Genomic DNA, 25,612 nt, shown 5'->3' on the forward strand with positions numbered 1-25,612 from the left:
TGCACAGTAAAATTAATTTCAACATTCTAAGACATAACGAAAAAAGTTTCAATTGTAGGTAACGTCATCCCTGGTTTTATATAGTATACAGTACATTGCAGAATTTACTGGCAAATGAGTTAAATCCAAATGTAATATTGCTTACTGGCTTAATGATAAATCACGATCAGCTGTATTGAGGTAAACAAAAATCAACAGGTAAATGGCTTCTAATGCTATTCTTATGGAGAACATTTTACGTTATATTATTGACTAAGTCAAAGGTTATATCTAATTTTGTGTTAAAATTTGGGGAATTCCACTATTTTTCCCGCCGTCACGGGATCGAGACCTTTAATTTTAACCCTCTCCCGTCGTTCTACGACTACCCAGTCGCCCACAATTTTGACGCAAAGAATCGGCTTTCGTAATTAATATATAGATAGATATTTAATTTCCACAAAATCAGTTAATGTAACCAATGCGTTTCGTTGAATTGAAAAACAAAATTCACCTCACCATGTATACCTTACCTTTGAAGTAGAGGCTATATTTATTCCCAAAAGGAATCAAACGCCAGCTCCTGATCAAATCTTTTCTATCACTTTAAAGTTTGTTTCGTGTTTTTAGTCTTCACGTACAGAGACTTAAATCTTTGTATTAAATTGTTAGCAATCATAAATCGTGGACAGAATCTTCCACAAAAGATAAATACAATATAGTTTAACACCCTAGAACTCCTTTAAAAAAATATGTTTTGTTAAGGCTTCGTCATAATGTTAAAAATACTCAATACAACAAATTCATTAATTTTACATATGTAAACGTTGATAGTTGTGTGCGTATTGTATTTTAATATATCTTCTGTATACATCTAGTCCTCTATATTTTCTGTGTACACAAATGCTTCTGTATACACTTTTTTGCAACTCACAGTAACTGAGAAATATTCTAAACTGGTGAACTGTTTTTATTAATTTTTACCATTATTTCTCAACCCGTGCTTAGAAAATTAGTGACTCGTGGATAAATCCAGATACAAAATTTAATCTAAATCGGACCACAGGTTTTGTCTGTAGCTCTGTATCTGGATCATACATGTGTGTATTATATAACCTGATATTAGTCAAAATATGTTTTATTCTATAACGTTTAATTTAATTAAACATAAAAGTCATGCTCCCTCCATTTTTAAAGTATTCAGTCCAAAAATGTAATAAATTTACTTGTACATACATATTTATTTCGTTTTAATAAATAATTGAGGTGATGTAATACACTTATGTAGGCAGTCGCAGCAGTCGAAGCCGGGCATAGCGCCTAGAGTTTCACGAACGCAAACCGCGCAACGAGTAGCTAAATGAGCCGTAGAGTAAGTGAGCCATCTAATATTTTGAAGAGGGTTCACTTACTCTACGGATCATTGTGCCAATGATCTGTAGTGTAAGTGAGCCATCTAATATTTTTCTGCAGGCTCGTATAGTATACGAGCCTATTCCTATAATTTATATTATTCATTATTTTGGCTCGTATACTATACGAGCCGATTCCTGAATTATCAAATAATTCGTAAGCTTGGCTCATAGTCACTATGATCTGTAGAGTAAGCGAACCTTCCTACTGTATTTTTAAATATAATACACGAGGCTCATAGGCACAATGATTTGTAGAGTAAGTGAACCCTCTTCATTTATTTTTTATTTTCGATAGGCTCGTATAGTATACGAGCCTGTAGTGCAAGTGAACCTTCAATATTATTTAAAAAGCTCGTATAGTCTATGATCTGTAGAGTAAGTGAGCTGTCCCCGATAAAACATATAATGCTGTGCGTAACTGGCATCAGTCATCAGTGGTATCACTGGCATCCAAGACAATGCCTTTTATGTCAAAAAGAAGTAAAAGAAGTTTATTTGTAAATAATAAGTAATAACAACATAACAAACAAAAACGAGACAATACAAAGATTGAAGGAAGAACAACAAACAAGACGAAGACAAGCAAGAAGTTGAAGAGAAGACCGGCTCCGGCTGACGACAAGGACAGCCGACATTTTTAACATTTAAAAATTCAAACAATATGAAAAGTAATGATAGGCTTCCTTTAGAACTTTAGAAGGCACCTAAAGAGAAATTAGTTGAAATGGTGTTTCCACAGTTGGTTTGTGTGTAGGTAGGCTAATCAAACAGGCTCTATCTTAACTGACAGTGTAGTCGTACAACTATGGACTTGACCAACTACTGCACGAACTATTAGTGGAATGTTTAAACTTAGAGCAGTTTAAACTATAAACAAGTAGGTAAAATCACCAATAAGTTTTATTATTTATTATGAAGTGTCTGTAAGCCTTGTTCTCATTACACCATTGTATTTGTAACTTAGGCCGAGTCGTTGATAACCATGATCAGTCAACGGAATTCGAGTTTTGTGGTGGCTGGCTTGTTGATTTGAAAATAATTAAATACAAAAAAACACCAGGAAATAGGGTACAGTTTTTTAACTGCGCTATGCTAATATTCCATTGAAACTGTAAATTCGATTGGTAACTTAATCCTTCCTGCAATTTTTTCACTATCAGCAAGTTTGGTTAGGCCTAGTTTAGGTTACAGTTTCATTTTATAATCGCAGAGGATACGCGTCCGGTAACCGGACGTGGATTAGGCATCCGGCAGTTACTGTCATAACCTAACCTAACCAACCAAACTTGCTGATAATAGAAAAATCGAATGAAGGTTAAATTCTGTTCATACAATAAAATAATAAATGTAAAAAATTCTAACAAAAGATGTAGCTACAGTTAAGAAGAAATGGCATTCAAAGCAAAATCTTTGACAATAAGTCAAAGTTACCGATGGGATTTGAACCAGGAACCTCTTGCATATTAGCCGAGCACTTTATCCACTACAACACGAACTCCGATGACTGTACATTGTATCGTTGTGGTAATGGCATACCGGGCCCCCACAACCCGGTGACGTTACTGTACTGCCGGACGCCTAATCCACGTCCGGTTACCGGACATGTATCCTATGTGTTTTATAGCTTATTTAAAATATCGAGAACAAGGCTTCATTAGGAATGTACAGTTATCCATAGCGAAGTTGGTGATGGAAGTATGCCCACCTCTAAGAAATGTAGTGCATGGTGTGATAGGTGTTTAACATGATGGTTGTTTGGTTACGAATTTAAACTTATAAAAATACCCCCAGTACGGCAAACTTACTGACTTAACAACTTTCCATTTACCTGACTTGACTTTCCCTAAAACATTCCCTTAAAATTGTCAGATTTATTCCCTTAATATTGCCAGATTTATTTCCTATAACTTAAAATACCATACTAATAAAATATTATTTTAATGTATACCGCTACAGGGAAGGTAACCTAATAAGCTCAGTTTTTTATTGTAATTTTGATAACGTAATACAATAACCAACTTCTCTAAATCAATTGGATTATAATATTCAAACAAGCAAACTACAATAGTTTTTAAATTTATTCTCCATGAGAATAACATTTTTAATTAAAAATTTTTTCCTATTTTGAAATTTGATCTGCAAGTTAACCTTTGGAAAAAGCGCTTTGTACAAAATTTTTCTTAGGCCTAAGCTGTAAAAATATTTTGGAAAGAAATTGCAAAATTGTATGTTTAGATGACAGGTCAAAAATGGTAAAAATAAATTTATACCTCTATGGTGTTAGCAAAACGGGAGTGCCGATGGAGACCTGTGGGGATGCGTGCGTTTAAAGGGACTTGACCTGGTCTCCATCGGCACTCCCATTTTGCTAACACTGTAAATCCCCTCTTACAACCCTCCCCCCATTGTCCAATAATGCTAGTTTTTGAACTCGTTTGAATAAACATATAGGCTATGAATAAACTTTATTCGCGGGTTTACACATTTCTAAAAATTTTATAAAAATTAATCATATTTAGTCTAGCTATTGCGCTAAGGGACACATTAAAAAAATATAAACATAGCCTAAATAAGTTTAATTAATTCAGTCCCGGGTGTCACAGGTCTTTCCATGAGACCTACGGTAACAGCTTATTTCCCCATATGAAAAATTTGCTAGCCTAATCGAAAATTTTTATGAGTTTTACTGTGCCTACAGAAACATGTCACTTTAAATTAAGTTACCATACAGTACCATATTTACCTACAATACAATATAGGCTACAATAAATTGGTTTTTTTGTCTGCTAACAATGAAAAATAAACTTGTAGTTCTAAACTTCTATCTTACGATGGCGGCTATGGTTCCCTACTTACCGTAGCCTCTCTAAAGAGAAATCTACAAAGAATTGGGCAAGGTTAAACTTACCGGTAACTTTAAATGGCACTCAGAGGATCAGTTAATGCTTATGTTCATTATGACCAGGTAAATTCATATTCAGAACTCTTAAGAACCAATATCAATTGGCTTCTGTTTGAATGGCAATACATAAGCTATCTTTTAACTCTCAAAGTTCCTGTAACTAATTAAAGTTTAATTGTTTTCAGATTGTTTTTCCTCTGCTTCCAGGCCAAATGGTACTTCGGCACAATGATTTAGATAGTTAACAAGGAATTTTGTCTCCACTTATAAAGACAAAAACTGCAAATAAAAGACCAGTCTGCCCATCAGGAAGAACAGGATCTTATCTAGTTAGTATTTATTTAATGTTATAAATTTGTATTTTACTTTACATGTGATAGGTGAGATATCGCAAGAAACACTATTGACTCAGTAAGAAGCCAAATGCATGGTTTGAAAATGTAGGCTATGTAAGTAGATATTTGTTCCTTTAAACAGACTGTACAAAATCACAAGAAAAAAAACTTGTTTAATGTCTTCTGTGACACTTACAACTTTCTCCTTCCCTACCAGAATAAGTGAAGTGAAAACCTTCAAAGCAAAAAACGAAAACACATCCGTCAACGTGTGTGCGAATGGGGTTAAGGGGTCACATTTTGTCATTACGTATTGTTAAGGAACAACCGGATCACTTTGAAGTTCTAATAGTCAAAAATAAGTCACTATGTGTTGATAACAGATTTTATCAAACTAATGAAGCTGCAAGAATTCTAATAAGATAACAATTTGCAAACAGTTTTCGACTTAAATAGACTTAAATAGAAAGCACACGATGTAAGCCTTGTCCAGAAGGATGGCTGGATGAACATCTGCTACTTTGTGTGAGAGCAAAGCCCAGCGAGGTAGCGGGGAAGCTCCCTGATTCTGATAAAAATCAACTAAGCTTCAAAAATTATGAAACGCAAATAGAAGTACAAATAATTATAGCGGCAGATTTTGAGTCTACGCTACATCCCATACCTAGCAGAAAAGTGCATATCAACGCCATGAAGCCAACTCCTTCTGCACTCTTGTAAAGAGCAGCCTACCTAACAAAGCAGACATTAGCTTAAAACCACACCATCGTCGGTCAGAAAACGCCGGAGCAGAATTCCTGCTACATGCAGAGCTTGGCCCATCGTGTCGAGAAGCTTTACACAAGACAGGCGGCCATAATTCCCTTGAGTGAAGATCAGCTCATCTGCCATATGTATGCGACAAATTGTGATCTCTGTGAACAAGCGATGAATCAACCATACAATTGCGCAAGGTCCGTGACCACGATCATATAACTCAGTGGCGTAGCAAGCTTTGGAGCACTCTGGAGCAGACATTGCTTAACCACCCCCTCTCCCAACATCAAACGTATGCATATTGCATATTTATTTCCCTCGTAATGGTCTTTGCGGACAGTTTGTTGATAACCACTTAAAACACAGCGTAAACTGACAATAAAAATAACTTCTGAAACGAACTAGAATTAGAATAACGCATCCTGTCTGGACAACGCGGCAACGTCCGACTCGCGACTACAACTGAAAACTGAACTGATCAACCGACAACGATAACTGAACGCCGCAACACCGACCGGCGGACAACGGTTTACAGCGGCAACGAGTTGGCAATCGTTATTGAAGTAACAGGTTGCTGCAACACGTTATTGGGCAGCTGCGTTATGGTTATAACCGTTGCCGGAAAACAACGATAATTCCCATCTCTAGATAGACCTCTGGTAGCAAAAGCATTAACTAATGGTAAAAGTTCTCCCTTTACTTAACAGATAGTGCTAAAATGAGTATAGGTCCAAGGTACATATAGCTGTCCAAAGTACAACACCTTCCTACTCGGAGAGAGCTTTGCCTGTCAATTCGTAGGCAGCGCCACCAGCATACAATGCAGCATAGCAAAGTCGACCAAAGTGAAAGATGGTTATATATTCTGAAAGAAAATTAAATTTGCTACAAATTACTATAATGCATTTCTTGAAAATACGCAATAGGCCTATAATGGCTCTAAATAAAAAATGTGTAAACACAAACACCGTTTTCAATGTACAGTATTTCTGATAGAAAACATGTTTAGGAAGTGAGCTTTCTAATGACCCATTGATTAATAGAGTATAACTGTAGATCTTTAGTTGTACAAAGATTTTTAAAACTGAATTTTACAAGAGAAGATTTACGTAATACTTACTTGTAATACTTGTCGTCTTCGTCGTTGACCAATGAAAATTGGATAGACTGCGTCAGAAGTGTGTTGAGGCTTTTTATTGCTCAAATAGAGACCCATCTTGTAACTCTTGAAGAGAGTAGAGCGGCCTTTTCACTAAGCAATCCTTCAGTCTTTTCTTAAAAGCCTTCGGGTTCAGGTTCTTCACCTCATCCGGTAGAGCATTAAAAATCTTTAGGGCTGACTGAGGATAGGCTCGCTGTGTCATACCAAGACGACATCGGGGTATGTCCAAATCACCAGCTCTGCGGGTACCGTGGTCATGGTGACTCCCTCTTTTTCTAAAGTCTTCGAGGTTTACTCTTAGCATAGTTAAGATGCTGTAGATGTACTGACTGAAGACGGTGAGGATCTTCAAGTCAATAAATAACGGCCTACAGTGGTCCAAATGGCCAGAATTGGACACAATCCTAACTGCCCTCTTCTGAAGAAGTAGTAGGTCCTGAGTATCTGTAGAATGTCCCCAGACCACAATCCCATACACAAGGTGGCTGTGAAAGAGCGCGTGGTAGGCAGTTACCAAATGTGACTTAGTCAACACAGATTTGAGCTCTCTGAGAAGATGGCACACTCTAGACAGCTTGACACATACCTGAGATATATGGTGATTCCAGGTTAACTTCGGGTCAATCCAAAAACCCAATAGCTTAACAGCACTTTCCTCCCTTGCGTCCGTCTTCAGAGTACACAAAATCAACTTGGTTTTCTCGTCATTAAGCTTTAGTTTGTTCATATTGAACCACACTTTGGCCTGTTCAAGGAGATCTTGGGCTTCAGTCCGTAACCGTGGAATATCGCCCCCTCTGGATATGAGCGTGGTGTCATCTGCAAAGAGCAATGTAGAGCCATTAAGCCAAAGGTCATTAATCATGATCGAGAATAGCAGCGGTCCAAGCACCGAACCCTGCGGTACCCCGTGGGTTAAACTTTTAATACTGGACGAGGCCCCATTTACCGAAACCAGCTGTTTTCTATTGGCAAGATAGCTAGAAACTGTCCTTAGAGCTGTACCACCAACTCCATATTTTGTCATTTTAGAAATAAGCACATCATGTGACACCACATCAAACGCCTTGCTTAAGTCGCATAGACTTAGCAAGACTGAAGACTTATGTTCAAATGCATCAATTATAGTGTTCATAAGGCTGAGTAAAGCACTGGTAGTTGATCTACCCCTCCTAAAGCCATGCTGTGCATCAATCAGCGGGTGGTTGTGCTCTAGATAGGATACAAGTTGAACTTGAATTACGGTCTCAAAGATCTTAGAGAATACCGGAAGTATTGAGATTGGGCGGTAGTTTGATACAAGTGAGGAATCTCCTTTCTTGAAAACAGGTATTGTACGGGCCGTTTTGAGTATGTCTGGAAAAACACCTACCTCAAGACATGCATTTATAATTTTAGCAAGTGGGGGTGCTATAATCTCAATAACTGATTTCAATACATTACAAGACATCCCAAATACATCTTGGCTTTTAGAAGTTTTGAAGTTTTTCACCATAGATATAATTTCATGAGCACTCACCTTGCTCCAGGTGTCAAGTGTTAGTGTTGATGAGTGGTCTGTTACTTCCAGGGTGGGATCACTCTGTAATACAGGCAAACTATTTACAATATCACTAGCTATATTAACAAAATAGTCATTGAAATCGTCAGGGCTTGTTAAGATCTTAGGCCTTGTTCCTGTCTGCCGTCTAGCGTTGACTATGTCCCAAGCGGCCTTACATGGATTAGGTGCCGAGTTTATGATGTCACCAAAGTGACTCTTCTTTGCTTCATTGACTTTGGAGGAATAATCCCTTTTTACCTTACGGTACAAATCATAAAGGGTTTTTTTCCTAACTTCATCTAAACATTTTTTGTGGAGATCGTTTAGCAAAAGAACGTATGAACGTATTTTAGAGAGCTCAAGCGTGTACCAGTGCTTATCTTTGAAAGAGTTAGGCTTAATTTTATTTGACAAATTGAGAGACTGTCTAGGCTTATAACTTCTAGATGGGAACACACTATCGAACAGTTCCTTGAAAATTTCAAAAAAGTTTGAAAACCTCTGATCAGGGTTTAGAGATGTGTCAGGTAAATTCCAGTTTGAGAGACATTTCAGCTTTTGGTTCAAGACACCTAGGTTACTTTCGTCAATTTTACGCTTTACGAATATATATTTATCGTGCCATGAGATAGGCATTGGTCCTGTACTCACCAGATCCGCCACAATCATTAGGGAGACTGCTCCGTGGTCAGCAACAACAGGTTCAGTGACTTTCACTGCATATTCCCAGGAGTTAAGGTTTGTCACTATTGTGTCCAGGCATGCCATGTTTCTGGTAGGTTCTCTTGATGTAATGTACAACCCATAGCTTCTTAAAATATTAGTAAATGAGGCCTCCTCTTTTGATGGGAACTCAAGATGGATGTTGAAGTCGCCAGCAAGAAAGACATTTTTACAGTTGAGCCTAGTAATATAGTTCAGACACAAGTCAAGTTGGTGGAAGAAATTTGATAGGTCACCAGTTGGGGATCTGTAGACCGATACCACTATTGAAGATAAGTCTAATAGCTGCACTGCAGCAAGTTCCAGGTCCATCTCAACACTAAATTCATCAAGGTCAATAGGTTTAAAATTCAGACCATTGCGGACAAAGATTGCAGAGCCCCCGTTTCTGTGACATGAGCGGTAAAATGCACTTCCAAGGTGAAGATTGTCGATACTAAGAAAGAGGTCTGCTTCCTCTTTAGTTAACCAATGTTCGCAAACACCCAAAATATCACAACCAATTTCTCTGGCAAAGAGTGAAACCAGACTAGATTTATTTCTAAGACACTGTACATTTAGGGAGGAAATTATTAGCCCAGCATTATTGGTACCCGTTACTTCCGCTTTTTGTTTTATACTGTTAGGCCTAGTACAATTAGGCAGAGAGCCAGTGGGCGGATGTTCAGAGGTAGACTCAGGCTGGTTGTTAATTATAGTTGGTGTAGGCCTAGGCCTATCATTACTAGACTTAGTTGAATGTGTATTATTTACAATATGTACAGATAAGAAATTGTCTTCAGGGCCTATGTTACAAGGCTGGCCGGGGCTCTCCTGAATAAAAAACGTTTAAGTATAGCATTTTTTGGCCAGGAGGCACTTTGGAACAGTTCATCTTTTCGATCAAAATCTACACCTATCTTAAAGCTAGCGTTAGGTCCTTTTGACTCTAGTTTTTCAACAACAGGAGAGATGCCTGTAAATTTTGAAGTAACAAATTGCTTCACTGTCTCTACAGAAGTACTATTGTTTAGCCTACCCAAGTAAAACCAAGCTTTTTTATTACCTGATAGAGTTTTATCCTCACAAGTTCCAACAATTACAGGGACAGAGTTTAGGTTAGGTCTGGATCTAGGGTTAAGTTTCCCTTTCACTGTAGTACCACTCTTTTGTTGAGGTTTAGCCTTCTGCTGGTGTGAAGATGAAGAATTTGACACCTGGTCGTGATCACGATCTTGCTTTGAGCCACAGCCTTCGCGATCAGAGACTCTAGCAGTATTGGGAGCAGAGTTAGTGCTATGTGAAAGGCCTAGCCCTTTTCGGCGGTACTTATTTCGCTGAACTTTCCATCCATTGTCATGTGAGAGGTTTGGGAAATTTTCTTCGTTTAGCAAAAGTATCTCATCAGCCTGGGTAGGGTGTGAATCTATGGCAGTTGTATTATTTCCAGAGGTTCCAGGACTAGAGAATAGGCCTAGGTCAGGGGTTTCAATTTCATTTTCAATCATCTTCGATACATTAAGTGACTCCTGGGACTTCTGAGTACAATTTACTGATGGTTTCACTGGAGATTTATCCTTATTTTGCTGTCCTAAATGGACTATGTCACCGATAATATCAGCATGTGAGTGTAGCATCGATTTGATTGTCGTTTGCTCAGAACCCAGAGCATTCACATTTTCAGACATGGTTTTATAGTTAGCAGATAGATTAGAAATTTCGTCAGTTATTATTTTTATATAACTAAAACATTCACAGCAGAGAGGTTTCTCGTTGTCTTCAATTTTGTTGTCATGAATTACTGAAGGAGACGTTTTCACAGAGTCAAGCCATGAGATACAGTCCGGGCAAAGCCACACGAAAATGTCATTAATTGACTTGAAATTGTTGTAATCCATTTCAGAGATTTGAGAACAACTAATATGAAAAGACTTTTGACACTTTCCAAAACACTTTATCGCTTTACTACGCGTATTTAACTTTATATTACAAGAGCCACAATTATTAGGTGCGTCACCGGGCGCCATCTTGCTACTTTATCAGCAAGACAATGCAATACAGGGCCAAGGGCCAACTGTTCAACTGAACCATTGAGCATTGAGTGTCGAGTGAGTAGGCCTACACTGAACTAACCAACATTCAATACTGACTCACCCAGCGAGACCACGGAAAAAATATTATATTTAATTATCTGTGGTCGCTGGGCTCACTTGACAGCAGTAAACAGATGTTTCACGGGAAAATCATGCTGGTGGGGGTAGTTACTGGGCCGAGCAACTCGGTTTTCAACTAAAGTACTGGACTTGCTCTCAACTGACCTCTTTTTACCAACTCGCTCACTTCTGGACTTGCCTGCATGTCTACAACAAGCGAGTTAGAGAGCGAGTGGGAACTCGCATACTGACTCGCCCGCCGTTCTCAACCCGTGTAAACCAGGCTTATGAGCAGCTGAACAAATCACCACTGAGTGTGGGAATGTTCCTTCTAACCAGAAGGTTCCTGTCAGTGTACTTCCTGTTTCTTTTAGCAGATTTCCCATATAGGGAATAAGCTAAATACAGGTCTTATAGTAAGACCTGGGAACAGTTTATTCTTCCATTTTGATGTCCTCAGAGGCCAAAAACACAATTATTGGTTTAAACTCATATACATGTTTGTGTCTGTTGGCAACATCATCTGTCTCAAGCAGAAATCATCAGATTTTGATGAGTTGTGAGATTTGTATATCTTTTTTAAGCTTAATTATTTACAGTAGGCTACTATTATAAAAACAGCCCCACAAAACAATATAATGCTGTCTCAATATATTTTTAACACCTTATCAAACTAAATTTTATAGGATTAGGCCTACTCATCACTTCAACAAACCTATATGCTTTATGCGCCCTGTCCCATCCCCCAGAGCAAATTAATAATTACAACTTCCTGTACTCTTGTGATTGTGGTATCTATACATATAATACGTGAAGCCGTTTTTTGTTAACGCAACTCCTCCCTTATTTGTGGACCAATTTCAACGTTTAAGGTGTCAAAAGATTCGTCTGAATATGTAGTTTTGCAATAAGGTTTTAGAATTTTAAAATTCCTACTGTTGAAGGCGTGAGACCCTCTCAAAGGTCGGGTTTTCCCCATAAGAAATACATAGAACAAATTTAATAACAAAAAACAGCTGTTTAAAAAGAAACTCACTAGCTTTTTGGGAGTAAATATTAAAGTTTGTAATATTCAGGTTAAGACCAAGTTAAACAGTTAATCAGTTTTGTTGGAAGAACAGAAAATTCCTCATGTTCAAAGATGAAATGTTGAAAACCGGAGGAGGAGACAATTAATACAGTAATTAACATATCTTATGCGTATAAGGAGAGTAGAAAAAGAGAGGCCTGGTCTAACAGATACCCATCCAGATACACATTCACTTTGGTGATATATTGCATGCTTGGTTGATATATTTGGTGATAATATTAGCCAGTTCTGCTTTGCAACTTACTTTGGAAGTGAAAAAATATACGAAGCACATAGTGTTGTCACGGTGGTAAAGTAAACTTGCCTAATGTCAGATCAAATGAATGCATGCAAGAAATGTTTACTTCTGACACTGACAGATCGAGATATTTAAAAACATTTATTAGAAACTATAATAATGCCTTGACTATGATAAGTTCAAGTAGTAAGATTATACCAAATCTTGGCGGACCTTATGTTTTTATTGTAAACTTTTGTATTACTCGCTCTACTTCAATTGAGAAAAAAACGCAAATGGATTGTTTACTTCTAGGTTATGTTGCCAGTTCTTCGGGCTAACTTATATAAAGTTTTTTCACTGAATTTACCAACACAATCCAGACATTTCAAGTCAAAAATAAGAAGTTTCAAAAACTCATTTGCTATTGAACGTTTTAGTGGCAATATTAGACAAAACATAAGTGAAGGAATTAGTGTTTCTATATTCAACAATCGAGTAGTAACGGTCTATACGCTGTTCAAAAAGAGAAAATGAAAATTGCTCTCCAAATCTTATAGCTACAAGAGTTCTCCAACCTATTTCGACAAATGAATCCATACTTTCAAAAATTTGGGACAGGTATTAAGAGAAACTCCACTGAACAACATGAAAACATTCTGAAGCGGGGCATATACTGTGACTGATAGACAACACATTAATATACGTTAACCAACTTTCAATGGTGTTGCTGCTTTAGCCTATTCAAGCAGATTATGGCTGTCCAGAGAGTAACCTAGAGTTTGTGGGTAAAAAATGGAGCACATGAAACGGTTGATATCACCCCACTTATCTGGATTCTCTACGGAGAATTTTTTTTTATTCATGGGGATGTCTCAAATCGAAGAAATAAAATGACCCAACTTAAATAACTTAACACAGGTTATCAGTAAGGAAACAGTTTTCTTCAACTCTCAATGCTGGAAAAACTTTGTTGCAACATGCGGCTCATTTGAGCCGCACGGGTTCCCTAGTATTAAGTAAAAAGGGACAAGAAATTTGAGATAATAGTGTCAGTTGGTTTTTTAATACTTTACTGTTTTGTCTCAATCATTGCTTTTAATACATTTATATTTTTAATTGATTATTTTTTCAGGGTAATATGGAGAGGCAGTTAAGCTTAGAAGTTATGCCAATCATAATCATTGACCAAATCGCCAGTTATCTGAGTACAGAAGACATCATGGCTTGTTGCGCTACTAGCACCAAAATGAGGGACGTATTTAGCGATGATCTGATTTGGAGAAGATATTGTAACGTTGACCGCATTAACTATCTCAAAAGAAGTGCTTGTTGGGTTGAACCCGTTTTTGAGTGGGAAAATGACCGGTTAAGCAAGCTTTCACCAATAACTGAATGGAAAAGGAACTTCATGATGCAAGCCCACCTGTTCCAAAACTGGAGAAATGGCAGGTTTGAGAAAAGTGAATTGGAGTATGGACCTCCCAACGTCGTCTATAGCCAATCTAGGATTGAGTTCTATGAAAATGACTTTTTATTCCTCCACACATACCTTATTAACAACAATAAGCTGCTAGACGAAATTTGGGATGTCGTTGAAACACCCTTTTTACATTCAACGTTTTCATCTAACATTGATCAGTTTGACAATCTTGATTCGCTTGTTTTTTATAAAATAGCAAAAAACAAGCTAGTTGTCGGTGTTTATAACTTAATTTTAGTGTATGATATCACATTGGGATCTTTCTCTCGCATTCCATTGGTGAATGCATTCCTGTTTGAGAAGTCTGAAAAGGGTTCTAAAGATGTTATCACTCATGATGAAAACACTTTTTACAGGACAACTTACTTTGAATTGGTGTATCAAGTGGAGATGACTGTTTCTGGTAACTTATTTATAGGAGCTGTAACAAATTTCAAAGATTTGCCGTGCCCTGCATTTCATGTTTGGGATATTCAAAAGGGGCAAAAAATTGACGAAGTGAATGTTCCTGTCGGTAGCAATCTTGCTATTGACGGATTACAGTTCCTGTCATGCGATGATGAAAAGAATGTAGTAGTAAAACTTCGGGTTTTGCATGACCGGCATACATACCATTGTTATGGGTACGATCTTTCAAAAATGATGTTCACTTCGTTTTTAGTCAAACTTAACTACTGTGACTTTCAAGTCTTCAAAAGCAAATTTTTAATCGGTGCAGCTGCTGAAAGAATCTTCGTGTACAACTATGAAACATCAGAAAAACTACTGGTCAGAAAGTGTCCACAACAAATTCTAAAAAAGACGATAAATGTTGTTGGACAAATGTTGCTGTTTGGAACATTTGAAAATGTTGTACATGTCTTTGATCTCACAACTTTAGATATCATCAACAAAGTTAAGCTCGGATTCACATTATATAGTTTAAGAGCAATATGTGATAAATTTGTTGTCATCAACTCGGTAAATAGTGAAGTGTGGGAGATAGGCAGAACTGCCAGGAAACTATTCAAATTTCCTGTCAACGGATCGTTTGTTGCTGTGAATCAGCATTGTACAAAGTTAGCGATAGAAAAAGAAAACAAAATTGTAATCTTACATTTTTGGTGATTCAACTCTTCTTTGTGTACCAATGCAGACAAGGCTATTGATCTCTTAAGCAAATTTTGATTTGTAACCATCACTATTTACATAATCCGTGAAATCTTACCAGAATCTTATTGTGGCTCTTAAATAACTAGGCATATCTGTAATGTAGTTTTTAACATTTTAAATATACCTCAGATATGTTTTTTGATAAGCACTATTTTTTTTCTAAATATTGTAAATAATAAAAAAGTTTCTATAGAATATTCAGATTAGAAACCTTTTGACTCAAGTTTAAAACTTGAAATACACAATTATGGTATAAAATACCCCTGCCGCAGCAAACTTACACACTAAGTGCATTTTTAATTACCTGATAAGGTTTTTACAATAAGTTATTATTATTATTGTTACCTATATTTTGATTATTTATCACCTAATTTCTTCAAATGGACACATACCTTAAAAACCTTCACATACCTTCATGGTCCCAAAAAAATCGGGGTCGGTGTTTTTTTAACCATTGCAAGTAATGTAACAATGCTTTGCAAATAAAGTAATATACTTAAAAATCTAATTTTTGAAGCAAACATATTTTTTCCCATTTAATACTAGAGTCCACATGGAGCTGGGCAAAAATTAAGTCTTTCTATGATTGTTGTACTTTTCACAAATCCTACACAGTGTTAGTGGTTTTATCTGATTTCCTTTGATTCCTGAGTGTTTCTTGGTGTTTCTCATATCTTGGTTGGATTAATTTTAATGCAAAAAAATCAAATCACATGTTTATTTTATAAATACAAGAGTCCTACAATATATTAGTTTAGGAAAAGTTGTTAGTATTGTATTAAAACGTTAGGTTCTCCTGAAGTTTTTAAGTATTGGTGTTTTATATTATTTTTGAAAAATAGGATTTTAAAGAAAATTTAAATAATTTCCAATTTTGTCTTCTCCCAATTTCTGTTAACACGTTCACTGCTAATGACGCACTTGTGCGTCATAAGTATATTAGCAGATATATAATACATGATGTATATAATTACATAATATATTTTAATCCACAATTTATAGTATAAAATTTATTTAATTAAAGATATATTGTCACTCAATTAACATGATCATGTTAATGTTTATGTTTTTTAGCCATTTATAAAAGTATTACATATCATTAGCAGTGAATGTGTTAATATATTCTCCAAAAATTGAAAATTTTACATTCTAAAACTGTACAAACCCATGTTTTTATTACCGGCACTTGCATAAAAGATTTATTATTATTATCTTCACTCAGATTATAATGAAGTAAACAGTTAACTCTGGCAGCTAAACCCTGCGGATATTAGAATAATATTGTGGTGAAGACAAAAAAGTTCTATCCAACAAGCAATTTAGGGTTTCTTTTGTATATTTAAAAATCGGTAAATTTTTAACAGTTGTTAAAGGGGAAATAGTTGGATTGCCACCAGCATATTAACACAGTAGATAATATTTTTATGTTTATTAGTATTTAAGAGATAGCAAATAAATGTGAGCCCATTTAATTAATTTATTACCCAAGGAAATAACATAAAATGACAACCAATGATGAATACAAACATATTTTTGAAATGTACTCAAACTCGTCCATACACTTATAATGCTTTGTTTTGATAAAATAATTATCTATATAATTTTTTTATTGCATTTTATGTACATCTTCGCAATTTATATTATTTTATACTTTAGATCATTGTTCAATCTTGTATCTTCTAATTATAACATATATTATATATTCATATTATATCATGTAAATATATAGGAATTTGTTTTAAAATTGTTTATCAGCCTATGTAGGCCTATACATATTTTGTACAAAGTAAGATCAACAATAATAATTGTGTAAAATTTGATGAATAAATAGTTATTTGTGTAACTAGTGGTGAAAGTAGCACTTTGCTGCACACGAGAGCAATGTTTACGCACGAGCCGCAGGCGAGTGCGGAATGATCTCGAGTGCAGCAAAGGCCTTTTTCACTCGTGTTACACATTATATTTTTCCTACAGTCACTATAAAACATATAAATAATTAGTCTTTCAAACACTATACAACACGTTTTTAGGTTCAGCTGGCAACACAAATAGGTGCCCTAGAGAAAGTAGTACCCGCGGTCTGTATCACTCCGCTATTTTTCCTCGGCAAGAAATGTGCTCCGCGTTTTGAGAATATAGTTCCGTCTGTTTTTGTAATTTGAAGTGGTTTCCGCGCCTAAACAAATGCTTTAAAGGTATTTTCTTGTTTATTAAGATCGTAGGAATGTTTTAAAAACGTTTAAATGAAAAGTCCAGAAAGTTCAGAAATACCTAAACTATAAACACGAAATGACAGGTTAAATCGTAGTTATAATAGTCAATCAGCTGCTCATAGTATTATTATCTTTAAGTGTTGCCAACCTATTTCCAAGCGTACACGGATTACGTGCATAATAGAACCACGCTGTTTTGTGTTCGTTTCGTTGGAATCCTGATGTGCGGCAAAGTATAAACCGTACGGCAAAGTATAAACCGTACGGCAAAGTATAAATATGCAGCAATTAGCAGCTTTCTGTACTAAAAACAGTACAAGGAAGCCAACTTTGTCGGGTGACTGTAGGAAAATATTTTTAGAAGTATTACATCTTTCTCAATTGAACACCTATATAAATACTGACCTTGTAGACACAACCTGTAGGACGACTACCGGATCATAATTGTATGTTTGTAAATCTCTGTTAAGGAGAGAGAATGAATAAAAGCTAGTGTTAGGAATTCCGGGTTTTCACTTAATGACTTTTACCACCCTTGACATGGTCTAGTGCTCTGGTGTCAACATGCTCAAAGCTTAAGGTGCTATGGAACATCACTTAGTGACTGGAATAATAGGATGTTAATTATTCTTGGAACATAATGTCTCATCACCCACATTTTTGTAAAGTTAAGGTTTAAGCGTGTTCTCCGACTTGAAAATATAAAAACAATCACTAAACGTCCAGAAAAATCGCTGACTGAAATCGTATTAAACCGTCCAACTGATATTTTTGTTCAATTATTTTGATGGAGTATGAGTAAAATTCCGTTGCATAAATTGGAAAAAATATGTTTACATCAGTTTGTGATATGGATAAAGTTGGTCTCTGATACAGTTCAGGTTAGTTTAAGGTTTAAGTTGTATGGTAAAGAACCCTTAAAAGGAATTGTTTTGATGTATAATTGACAGCATTGCGGGTTTTAGAAATGATGCCCACAACTCTTCTCACTCATAAAGCTGGCGAAAAAACTCACAAAATACAAACCTAAGCTCCTATTTTAAGCAGAGCATTAATTCGATTTTATTTACTAATATATAAAACTAGCTGTTGTACCCGTGCTTTGCAACGGGAAGAGGACATAAAATATAAACGTTTTTAATCTTTATCTCTTGCATAATAGTTACACATCCGCCAACGGCGCCAACGCTTTTAGAAACAAAATTCAACTTTTATGGCCTTAATAGAAACGTTTAAGTTGTGACTTTTAAATCTGGTAAGTAGGTGGTGGATACCATCATTTTGGTTTTGATTAATTTTAAATCTTGTGTAGGCTGATATGAGAAAAACTGACCAAATCTTTGAGTAAAACTTTGACATACATGATTTAATTACCAGATTTACCTTCATCTCCCTTAATTACACATCTTTTAATTTATTATTGACATTTTAAATTTCAATTTTGAAGTTGCAAAAATACTAATTATTAAATTTAAATATCTTTATATTAAACCATTATATAGTCAATGATTAAACTCTTCTTTATATTAAATCACAAATCCTTTCATCTTCAGTTTTTTCACTCACAATAAATCATTAGCTAAACTAAGTCAGCTGTTATAAACTTTAGAAATATTGCTGTGCCTTATCAATATAGTCTTTTGAAATATTAAAGAAACATAGAAAAAATATATCTATAGGTACTATAAAAAATTTCAAACAAATAATTTAGCATTAAAGACAGCAGACAAAACTAATATGATTATCAAAGCATCAAGGACTAAAAAATATAATAGCAAATACAGTATATGTTTAATTGCATCTCTGATTCTACTATACAAAAATATCAACAAACAACAAACCAGTTCTTTTAATCAGTTCCATCGTCCCTTACCTTTACATTTTCACACTTACCATTAAGAAAACATAGTAACAGATATTTCATTGATTTTAGAAACAAAAGAGCACTGTGTACTGCTTAGTTTTATGATATTGTCCTTGGTTTAATTTAATCAGTGGTGTGGCAAAACAAAACACAAATAATAAATGTATCAAATAAAGTAAATGTGAACTGAAAGCTATGTTAAGATAAAATAAGAGTATTTTGTATTACCATTTGATAATTAAATATAGTTACACATATTCAACATATTTTAGAAAACAAAAATCAACGACAATAGTTATTGATGATATTCTTTAGTTTAATTTAAGCATAGGTTTAGCAAAACACAATAACTTAATTTACCTAAATATACATATAAAACACAATGTGATGTGCAAGTTAAGTTATGTTAAGTTAATCTAACATGTGAAGCAGTTAGAATTTATTTAAAGTAGCCTCCAAATTCATACAAAACATCTATACATTGTAATTTTCATACTGTTTCCATGAAAACATATCAATAACATTATTTTCACTTAAGATTATTAACTTAAGACGCTTTAAAATATCCAAAGCAGAGCCGGAGTTGATACAGCAACGGTTATAAAATCTTTTTTTTTATATAATCATTGACATAGTTTTAGAATAAATAATCCATCATAAAAGGTTATATTAAAATAAACCTACTTCATATTTATGGAAAATATTATATTTAATTTCTTTGTATCAGCTGTCTGAAATTGTGAAATATACAGTTTAGCAGTTCTTCTTGTTTATATTTAAATGTCAAAGCAAATGTAAACAAACACTGTTAGTTTTCTCATCACAGCCATGGAGACCAATCAACAATATTTACTTTTAAAATGTTCACCTCAGAACTTTTAAAGCCAAAGGGGCAAAGCCTACGGTAAGTATCGAAATGTGAATAGTCCTATAATGGTCCTTGGTATGGTAGCTATATTTTTGTAAAATTTAAGCCCAGTTGGTTCAGTAGTTTTTTCACCTATTAGTAATACACATACAGACAGACACCATTAGATTTTTATATAATAGTATAGATTGATGAATAATGCAAAATTGCATGTTTTACTCTCATCATTCTGTTAAAGTGGTGCAATTTTTTTCTACACTTGTTGCAATTTATCAATTTAATATATTACTAGGGATCCCGTGCGGCTCAATGAGCCGCCTAGTATGAAACATAACGCCGAGGAAAACCTTATGCTTAAATTCTAGTAACTTTAGTTACATCTTAGAGTTATTTGAAAACTTGTTAGAAACTAATTTTAAATATCTCTAATGGCGTCACCAAGGTTAACCTACATCATTTCTGCTCTCGATTTTAACTGATAACTTCTAATGAATGCTAAACGATCTGCCTCAATTCGAGTTAATATGTTGCAACAAAGTTTTTCCAGCATTGAGAATTGAAGAACACTGTTACCGTACTGATACCCTTTCTTAAGTAATTAAAGTAAAGTTGGACCATTTTATTCCTTTGATTTGATACATCCCCCGATCAAACGAATTTTCTCCGTAGAGTAACCTGAAATGTAAGGTGATGTCAACCATTTTCATGTGCTCCATTTTTTACCCACAAACTCGGGGTTACCAACTGGACAGCCATAACCTGCTTTGAATAGGCTAAAGCAGCTACACCATTGAATGTTGGTTAACGTAATTTTAACAAAATGTTTTGAAATATCTCGATCTGTCAGTGTCTGAAGTAAACATTTCTTGCATGCATTTATTTGATCTGACATTTAGGCAAGTTTACTTTCCTACCGTGACAACACTATGAGCTTCGTATATTTTTTCACTTCCAAAGTAAGTTGCATAGCAGAACTGGCAAATATTATTCATCTCACAAAGTGAATGTGTATCTGGATGGGTATCTGTTAGACCAGGTCTCTCTTTTTCTACTCTCCCCATACGCACAAAATATCTCATTATTAATTGTGTCCTAATACCGTGTTCAATATTTCTTCTTTGAACTTGAGGCATTTTCTGTTCTTCCATCAAAACTGATTTGAACTGTTTAACTTGGTCTTAACCTACTTATTACAATTTCAATATTAGTACAGTGCAATTAGCTTAAAAAAAGAGCAAACCGGGACATCCAAAAAAAAAGTTTCAAACCAGTGCCAAATTGTTGAATACACTTCCCTCAATATGTAAAAAAAAGTTACACTGTTTTGAGTGTCGGGTTTGGGGGGGAGGGGGTGAAAATGGGATGAAAATAGGACATTTTTTACTTTTTTGCAAATACATCAAAAACGGTGAGTTTTTTTTTAAATACAATGAATTACACAAATTATCTACATTAAATTTCGAACAAAATGATACCATACAATACCTATCTACTATGAACGGTTCCGGAAATATTGGGGGGTAAATGTGATTTTTTCTAAAAATTCTAAAAAAAATTGTTTTTAAATGGAGAAAAACCATGGACACTCATAAAAAAAGTTTCTAATGAGTGCCAAATTGTTCAATATTCCTCCCTTAATATGTGTAAAAAAGTTACACTGATTTGAGTGTCGGATTTGGGAAGTAGGGTTTAAAGAAAATAGGGTGAAAATAGGACTTTTTTTACTTTTTTGCAAATACCTCAAAGATGGTGCGTTTTTCTTAAAATACAATGAATTACAAAAATAATCTAAATTAAATTTAGAACAAGATGATACCATTCAATACCTATCTACCATTTACGGGTAAGGAGATATTGAGGGGTAAATGTGATTTTCTTCTTTTAATTCTAAAAAAGTTGTTTTTTTAAATTCATGAAAACTATGGATACCCATAAAAATCTCCTAATGAGTGCTAATTTATTCAATAGTAATATGTGTAATAAAGTTACAATGATTTGAGTCTCTGATTTGGTAGGAGGGCTTTTCAAAAAGGGAGGCTCGTAAAGGGTGCTTTTTTATATAATGAATTACAAAAAAAAAAAAAAAATCTTTATTGAATATCAAACACAATCATATTTACAATACCTATCAACTATGAACGGTTGTAAAAATTTCAACTACATTCTAATAAAATACGATAAAAATATTGATTTCCTTGTAAAAAAAATTTCCACCATTTTCCAAAATGGCAGCTAACTTTAATATTGGAACCTTCTGTATTTCATGGTCTGTTTAAGATATAAATGCGATTTTAACTCTTTTTTGTTCTTTGCATATTCTCTATAAACTTATTCGTACATGAGCTACAGGATGCGGAATGTATACAGCAAGCCTTTTTTCCATAAGTGTAACACGTTACGTTGTAACTCCTAAATGAGTAGTTTTTAAGAGAAAATGTCAAAATTAAAAATGTCTTAAAATTGCATTTGAATTATAAAACAATCATAAACCACAGGGTGTTCCATAAGAAATAACAAAGTTGTCAGCCATATTGGAAAATGGCAAACATATTTTTAAAATTGGAAATCATCCCAAAAAACATCTAAAAAGTAAAGGGGAGTGCTCCAAAAGAAGTCAACTCTATAACTCATAATAAAAAAATGTGAGTTTCAACGCTATTGGTTCACTTTACGTGAGACATCCTACAGGGTGTCCCGTAAGAACAGCCAAACTCCAGAAAATGGTTCTATGGGTCAAAATAATAAGAAAATCAAGAATAAATTATTTCTCAAAATCACTTCGTTAATCAGATATTTGTCATTTTGTTTTTTACACATAAACAGTATTTTATCTTTGAATTTTTTAACCGATCATTATGTAACTTGGTATGTATGTTGAGGTAAAATAGACTCTCGTTAGAAAAAGAATGATCTTAATCCAATTAAAAATTTCAAAATGGCGGCCATTTAAATTTGTTTAAATTGAAATTGCAAAAAATGTCTAATTTTATGAGACTTTTATGAACTTCATTTAGCTTTTAAAATGATGAAAATAATAAAAAAAAAATAAATGAAATATCACGATTTTTAGTTGTAAAATGAGGCAAACCTGAATAGCGAAGCCTTGATCTTAATAATTTTACAACTAAAAATTGTTATAATTTAGTTATTTTTATTCAATCTTATTGAGCTTGGTGTCGTTTGATAGGGAATTTTAAAACCTAAATAAAAGTTTTCATTACATTTTTCATAAAAATGGCCTTTTTTGCAATTTAAATTTAAAATATTTAAATGGCCACCATTTTAAAATTCTTTATTGGATTAAGATAATTTATGGGTGTCCATGGGTTTTCTCCATTTAAAAAACAATTTTTGTAGAATTTTAAGAAAAAATCACATTTACCCCTCAATATCTCCTGAACCAATTGTAGATAGGTATTGTATGGTATCATTTTGTTCGAAGTTTAATGTAGATTATTTTTGTAACTCATTATATTTTAAGAAAAACTCGCCGTTTTTGAGGTATTTGCAAAAAAGTAAAAAAAGTCCTATTTTCACCCCCTTTTCTTTAAACCCTACTTCCCAAATCCGTCACTCAAATCAGTGTAACTTTTTTACACATATTAAGGGAGGTCTATTGAACAATTTGGCACTCATTAGAAACCTTTTCTATGGGTGTCCATGGGTTTTCTCCATTTAAAAAACAATTTTTTTTTAGAATTTTAAGAAAAATCACATTTACCGCCCATAATTTCCTGAACCGTTCATAGTAGATAGGTATTGTATGGTATAATTTTGTTTGAAATTTAATGTAGATTATTTTTGTCATTCATTGTATTTTAAGAAAAACTCGCCGTTTTTGAGGTATTTGCAAAAAAGTAAAAAAGTCCTATTTTCACCCCATTTTCTTTAAACCCTACTTCCCAAATCCGACACTCAAATCAGTGTAACTTTTTTACACATATTAAGGGAGGTATGTTGAACAATTTGGCACTCAATAGACACTTTTTTATGGGTGTCCATGGGGTTTCTCCATTTAAAAAACAATTTTTTTAGAATTTTAAGAAAAAATCACATTTACCCCTCAATATCTCCTGAACCGTTCATTGTAGATAGGTATTGTATGGTATCATTTTGTTCGAAATTTAATCTAGATTATTTTTGTAATTCATTGTATTTTAAGAAAAACTCACCGTTTTTGAGGTATTTGCAAAAAAGTAAAAAAAGTAAATGTCTTAGCAGTAAATGCCCGCTTGACTTCATCCAGTCACATCGGAACTAATTTCCCTCAGAAACAGCTGTTCTTCCGCCACATTTCCTCCGACCTCTTAACAGAAAGGTGGTAGAGTTGTAAGAATCAGGTGAGGCATAAAAAAAGGCAGTACAAAAATAAGCAATACAAAAAGGGTTGTACATGACTGTTATTAAACACAGTTTGTGTTGTTTCTTTGCTACTTGATCAAATAAATATCTGTTTTCTAGTTGTCAAATAAAACCTAAAATTTCTTGTGACTGTTTCGTTACTCCCTTCCTACAGAAGCCCTAAAAAAAATTAATAAAAAAAATTACAGCTCCTTATGAAACGTTTATATGTATGTAGAACTAGCTGTTACCCACGGACTTCACCCCGTTTGATTTCATAAATATATTAATAAAATTATTGATTAGTTAAGTTAAGCTAAAATAAACAAGATGTAATACAATAATAAAATCAAATAATAACACCTAATTTTAATAAGGTAATAAATTGAAAGAATCTATATGTATAAAAGCCAATGTATGTTTGTTAGTTAGTTTGTGTGTTTGTCCTTTATGGACTCCGAAACCGCTCGACAGATTGTAATGAAACATTCAGTTATTATTCAAGGATGGTTTGTGTGAAGTTTGGTGCAGATCCGTCAAAAGGGCTCCGCCCAGTGGCTCTGGAGTTTCCCATGTTAACCTTATGAGTACTCGAAATTAAAGAAGCTGGTTCAATTTGATTCTGTGATGTTCAATAGCATTAAAAAGTTAATAAGTTTTTCCAACAGGGTGCAGCACTATTATTTTTTTAAATTCATGACAACAGCTAATTTGCAACCAAAAGGTGAGTAAGCGTAGCGAACGAACTTCAACCTGGAGCACAGAAAATGTACTACTATAACCTATACATACTACTATAACTATAGGTTATAGCGGTATGTTTTCTGTGCCTGGGGGCGAGTTAGCGTAACGAACAAGCTAACCTGAAGGCAAGTGAGCGCAGCGAACGAGCTCCAACCTGAAAGGTGAGTAAGCATAGCGAACGAACTTCAACCAGGACGTGATTGAGCTATGCGAACGAGCTCATCTTGAAAATGAACGAGCATTTGCCATAAAACCACATTAGGACAGGACGACGTCTGTCGGGCCAGCTAGTAACATATAAATGTCAAATAAGTGCTGACGTATTTTTTTAACATTTAGGTATATGGAAAGTTCCCTTTGGAATTACTTGCCAGGAAAGTTCCCCAGGCAATTACGACCTTAAAAAACAATTTATGAAATAACGGATAGTTTTGAGCAAGGTTTCTCGTCATGACGAAAATTTTAAGTACATGGTTCATGGGGTGTGCTTGTAGTTTTCTCAAAATTTCATGGGTAGTTTGGGAATTATATATGGATATAATTTCAAAGTTGAAACAGACATGTTTTCTGTTTATTCACAACATTGGTATTTTTACAGCTTTTCTTAAGAAAATGGTCCAAACCCTGGTCTTGTTACCTAACGTCAACCTTATGTTAGATTAACCTCATTAATTGTTATTTCAGTGACAAATA

At 34.5% G+C, this 25,612-nt stretch overlaps 1 protein-coding gene across 4 annotated transcripts; it reads left to right on the forward strand.

The window, feature by feature from the left end:
* Positions 1-1,943: 1,943 nt before the first annotated feature.
* LOC128991040 (uncharacterized) lies at positions 1,944-15,324 on the forward strand. Of its 4 annotated transcripts, none has more exons than XM_054413753.1 (3): positions 1,944-2,275; positions 4,482-4,625; positions 13,390-15,324. In XM_054413753.1, exon 3 carries the CDS (start codon positions 13,396-13,398, stop codon positions 14,842-14,844), a length of 1,449 nt encoding a protein of 482 aa, XP_054269728.1. In that variant the 5' UTR covers positions 1,944-2,275; positions 4,482-4,625; positions 13,390-13,395; the 3' UTR covers positions 14,845-15,324. The 4 variants fall into 4 exon arrangements, with proteins under 4 accessions (XP_054269728.1, XP_054269730.1, XP_054269727.1 ...); XM_054413755.1 differs by having other exon boundaries at positions 4,504-4,625; XM_054413752.1 differs by having other exon boundaries at positions 1,944-2,271.
* Positions 15,325-25,612: the final 10,288 nt, after the last annotated feature.

Source organism: Macrosteles quadrilineatus, unplaced genomic scaffold (assembly GCF_028750875.1).
Source record: "Macrosteles quadrilineatus isolate MER2022 unplaced genomic scaffold, UCM_ALF_1.0 Scaffold_3__2_contigs__length_128488019, whole genome shotgun sequence".
NCBI classification, from domain to species: Eukaryota; Metazoa; Arthropoda; class Insecta; order Hemiptera; family Cicadellidae; genus Macrosteles; species Macrosteles quadrilineatus.